The 5,180-nt window shown below is 31.1% G+C and overlaps 2 protein-coding genes across 2 annotated transcripts; both read left to right on the top strand.

Annotated features, from left to right (window-relative positions):
- Window positions 1–537: 537 nt before the first annotated feature.
- Window positions 538–1,551, top strand: MONOS_17190 (uncharacterized protein; the record flags this gene model as incomplete). Its single annotated transcript, XM_067870086.1, has 2 exons — window positions 538–756; window positions 814–1,551. The coding sequence occupies 2 exons, from the start codon at window positions 538–540 to the stop codon at window positions 1,549–1,551; spliced, it is 957 nt and encodes a 318-aa protein (XP_067732410.1).
- Window positions 1,552–2,629: 1,078 nt separating this feature from the next.
- On the top strand, window positions 2,630–3,820 carry MONOS_4964 (uncharacterized protein; the record flags this gene model as incomplete). The annotated part of the gene is made up of 2 exons (XM_067875075.1): window positions 2,630–2,719; window positions 3,077–3,820. The coding sequence occupies 2 exons, from the start codon at window positions 2,630–2,632 to the stop codon at window positions 3,818–3,820; spliced, it is 834 nt and encodes a 277-aa protein (XP_067732409.1).
- Window positions 3,821–5,180: the final 1,360 nt, after the last annotated feature.

Genomic DNA, 5,180 nt, shown 5'->3' with positions numbered 1-5,180 from the left:
AAGCAAAAGAATTGAGTTTGACAATTGTATTTTAATTTTGTCAATTATCAACAATGTTTGTTTTTCTGTTTGTTTTTCTGTTTTTAGTTTGAAATTTTGCTGTAAATTGATCTTTGCTAAAAATAGGCAGAATGGAAATGTGCAATGAAGACATATCCAATGATGATGTTCATCAGCCATCACTTGCAGAGAAGTTTTTAAGTTTGTTCATAATTTCTATTTTTTGAATGTTCAGCGCTTTCGGTAATTAATAAATTTATTGAAGAATTGTTTTCTGAGCTTAAGCGATGCAACGAAATCGAACAGAAGCAGAAAATCGGGGAAATGAATGAAATAATTGATGGAATGAATGAAGAAGAATTTAAATCTATTTATACTGTCGATCTGTTCGACAAAATATACGATTTGATTGAAGAAAGGAAAATGTCAATGGAAAATGCATTGTTGTTGCTGAAACGCATTGGATATTGTAAAGTTCTTTTGGACTGGTTCAGTTTTGCCTTTAAATGTTGTTTGCTGAGCAGAAGATTTGAAGAAATGATAATTGAAGAAAATAAGAAAAAAGAAGGAAAGAATGAAAAACTGCTGATTGATCTTTGCGAATGCAATCTTTTGCTTAACTACCAGTTTGATCGGGAGTTATTTGATATTTGTGTGCCTTGTCTCCTGAAAGTTGCGTTGAAGAAAGAGGAAAGCGAAGAGACTCGAAAAGAAGCGGAAATGGCTTTGCTAGCGTTGAGCAGCATTAGAGATAATGTATGTGAAATTTAATTTCCTTTTTGCTATTATAATTTTTTGCTTATTTCTTGTCAGTTTGTCAAAAAAGAATTGTATCTGAATGAAATCAAAGAGATAATCCAGTATCACCAGGAGCATCACAATCTGACACAACTTGCCTATCAATCAGCTTGGGAATTTTTGTTATACAGATTGTACAAAGACAAAAGCTTGAATGAAGTGATTGTGAATGAACTTCATTTTGCAAGAGAAGCAAGAAGAGACTTGGAAGAATTGTCAAAATGTGTGGATTGGGAGAGAGGGAAAGAAGAGGAAGGAGAAAAAGAAAAGGAGAAAGTGTTTATAATAATGAGGTGGCTCAAAACAATAACGTCTTATTTTCACTCATGCGAATTGTGGAATGAAGAACTTGCTGTACTTATAGGCAGCATTGTTCAGGTATATCAAGTGGCGAAGGATAATTACAAAGAAATTGGCGATTGGTGCATTCATTTATTGAGAACTGCAGCGGAAAGAAGAGCTGTGAATGTTAAAGACTTGCTTAAAGGAAGAGCATTTGACACTGTTTTGGAGGAATTTCAGCGACCAACGTTAAATGAAAAAATTGCGAATAATCTCTTTTTTTTTTTCGTAAATGTTTCTAATCGATTGGAAGAAAAGAAGAAGGATGAAATGGAAGAAGCGAAAAGAAAAGAGATGAAAAGGAAACTGTTTGAAAAGATGGAAGAAGAGGGATTCGAAGATATCGTAGCAAGCTTTTATGAAAAGTTTAGTTACATTTTTGCAAATCATAACGTATTTATTTATCTTTGAATATTTCTGATTATTTTGTAAATGTTTGAGGAAATGGAATGCCATTCTATTTGTATCTCAAAAATTTCTTTATTTTTTTTCTTTTTTTCTTTTTTTTTCATCATTTATTATTCGACACAACTTTGTAAATGTTTGAGAAAATGTGATTTTTATTTATTTTGTAACTCAAAAACTGTCTTTTTAATACGCTTCTCAAAATGGCAAAAATATTTATTTATTTATTTATTTATTTATTTATTTATTTTTGAAAAATTAATAAAAGAAAAAGAAAGAAAGAAAGAGATCATCAAAAATAAAAAATTTGTGAAACATTTTTTGCAATGATAATTTCTAATTTTTTCCTTTCTGTTCTATCTCTTTTTTTCTTTCTCTTTTAGTGATGCACAGAAGTTCTTTTGACTTTTGCTAATGAAAAACAAATGGTTGGGTAGAAATGATAAAAGGCAGACTGCTTCAATCAGAGAGGCGAAAAGAAGAGCTTATTTTATTAAAAAATGGTATTGCCTCATTTGGAACTTCATGTTTTTCTTTTTATTTGTGTTCTTTTCTTTGATAATTTTTTGGTTTATTTTGCGAATTTCAAAGATATATTTCACTCAAAAACGGATTTGTCTTGCAGATCCTTATCAATTCAGACTCGGCGACTTGCAGTGACTTGCGAAGACACTCATCCTCATCGTATTTGTTGGACTGTGTTTTTTTTTGACAGCATCTGCCTTTGAATATGTCTTTCTTATTTCTTTCCATCAAAATTGTTGAATCGCTCAGAACGATGCTGAACAACAGCTGGATGGAGAGAAGAAACATAAACAGAATGGAAATGTGCAATGAAGATATATCCAATGATGAGGTTCATCAGCCATCACTTGCAGAGAAGTTTTTTAGTTTGATCATAATTTCTATTTTTTGAATGTTCAGCGCTTTCTGTTATAATGAATACATTGAAGAATTGTTTTCTGAACTGGAAAGAAGCGGTAAAATTGAACAGAAACATAAAATTGAAGAAATGATTGAACTAATTGAAGAAATGGATTTTTCAAATTTACTTAACACTTTAACTACTGAGTTGTTCGACAATATGGACAAAATGATTGAAGAAAAGAAACTTTCGATGGAAGATGCAATTTTGTTGATGAAGCGTATTGGATATTGCGAAATGGTGATGAATGTGTGGAATTACAGTTTTTTTCATTCTTCATTGAACAAAAGAATGAGAGAGATGATAATTGATGAAAATGAGAAGAATAAAGAAAAAAAGAACGAAAAGTTTCTGATTGTTCTTTGCGAGTGCTTCTTATTGCTTAACGTGTGTGAAATTCCAGAATTACTTTATATTTGTGTTCCCTGTCTTCTGAAAGCTTCATTGAAGAAAGAGGAAAATGAAAAAGCACAAAAAGACGTGGAAATAGCTTTATTGGCTTTGAGTGATGTTAAATGTGAAGTATGAGAACTTTTTTTTCTTTTTTTTTTTCTTTTTCTTTTCTTTTTTTGACATTTTAGAATTTTCTATCTTGTTTTTTATTAGGAAATTAGACAAGAACTTTACCTCGATGAAATCAAAGAAATCATCGAATATCATCAGGAGCATCAAAATCTGACGCGACTTGCCTATCAGTCTGCTTGGGAGTTTTTGGTTTACCGATTACACCTTGACAAAAGCCTGGAAGATGTGATTGTGAATGAACTGCATTTTGGAAGAGAGGCAGCCAAAGAATTGGAAGAATTGTCGAAATGTGTGGATTGGAAGAGAAAAGAAGATGACGAAGTGCTTGTTGTCGAGAGATGGCTCATTGTTGTTGATTATTACTTTTCTTCGTGCACATTGTGGAACGAAGAAATTGCTGGACTTATCAATTGCATTGTTCAAGTGTTACGAGCATCAAGGGACAATCACAAAGATATTCTAAATGGATGCCTATATACACTTAGATATGCTACTGAAAATAGAAATGTGGAAGTTGATGACTTGTTGAAAAGTGGAGCTATTGGTCTCTATTGGGAGGAAATGAAGCAATCAACTTTGGATGATAGAATTGTGTGGAATGGCTTGAATATCTTTTTGAATATTTCAAAAAGACTGAAAGAAAAGACGGATGGAGAAACGGACGAAACAAAACGAAAAGAGTTGAAAAGAAAGATATTCGAAAGGATGGAAGAAGAAGGATATGAAGATGCCATCATAAGTTTTCATGAAATATTTGATTTTCTCCACGAAAAAAACTGTTATGCATTTTCATTGAATACTTCTGATTATTTTGTCAATGTTTAACTTAATTCAATTCATTTAATTTTTTCACTCGAAAAACTGTCTTTTTTTATTTTCATCATTACGCAAAATTTCAAAAAAATTAATTGAATAATTTGAATTGTTGTTTTTACCCCTTTTTAATAAAAAAGAAATGAAAAAGCAAAAATTCCATTCTTGTATTTTTTTATTAAGAATCTTCATTGAACGAATATTTGCATCATATCTTCTTCAAATAGACACTTTTATTTGAATAAAGAAAAATTAACTTCACATTTAATTCCTCTTGAAAATTCTGGATAACTCTGCTTTATCTCTTTCTCTCTGCAAATTCAATCAACTCGAAAAGAGAAGAAGAAGAAATGAAATGAAAAATCTTGGGAATAATACGAAAACATCAAAGAAGAAATGTTTGTTGAAGAATATAGATTTCGACTTCATGAGTTCTATATGTAATATGGCTGGAAAAGAATTCAATCCAATGCTCCAATTCAGAATGGGAATGAAAGAACTAGTCAATTAGAATTAATTGCCCTTCACATTCTTCTCATTTTTGTTCAGTCTTTTATTTTTCTTAATTCTTTTCTTCCTTTTTTGTAGCCCTTCGCTTTTTTTTCATTGCTTTTATCTCTTCTTCTTGAATAAGGATACTCGTTTCATTCATTTCGTCTCAAAATGCAATTCTTCATAATTTCACTCAGATTCCATCTCTTTCTCTTCCTTTTTCTTTCATCATTCTGTTTTCATCTGCCTTTTCCTATTGATGGAGAAAGAGAAGAAACCTCACTCACATTCTTTTCTCACAATATCATCCAAAAGTTCTGCTCCAATTGCAGTTCACCTTCAGCTGCTTTGTTGTCGCATAAATAAATATTTCTTCATTCATCAATCATTTTCCATCCTTATTCTGTTTCCTTGGCTGATCTCTTAATCTCTGCTCAAAATTGTTCTTTTCATCTCCATTTTTCTTCAATTCATGAAATGTTCCAAAAATCCATTCTTCCAAATCCGCTTTTTATCTCAAGCCCAATACAAATGCAATGCATTCATTCAAATATGAAATCTTTTATTTTGGCTTGCTGAGAACGAATTGAAAAGATGTTGCTAATGAATTCACAGCTTTGATGCAAATGGTTTATGTATTCAATTGAAAGCCTTCCTTTTCCTTTTCTCTTCCATTCTCCAATTTTTCTGTTTTCGTTGATACTCAAAATGAAGAAGAAGAAAAAGAAGAAATTCTGTTTGAAACTATCATGCTTTTTTTTTGATGATGATAATAGAAGAACTAGAAGAACGAAGAAAAATCAGATGTTGAACGTTTCGTGTTTGTTGATAGTTTGTTGTGAAGAATTTGAAGCAAAACGTGTTTTTGTAAAATGGTGAT

The sequence above is a fragment of the Monocercomonoides exilis genome, assembly GCF_001643675.1.
Source record: "Monocercomonoides exilis strain PA203 chromosome Unknown scaffold9-1957334, whole genome shotgun sequence".
NCBI classification, from domain to species: Eukaryota; Preaxostyla; order Oxymonadida; family Polymastigidae; genus Monocercomonoides; species Monocercomonoides exilis.
This window is presented reverse-complemented; position numbering and strand designations above follow the sequence as displayed.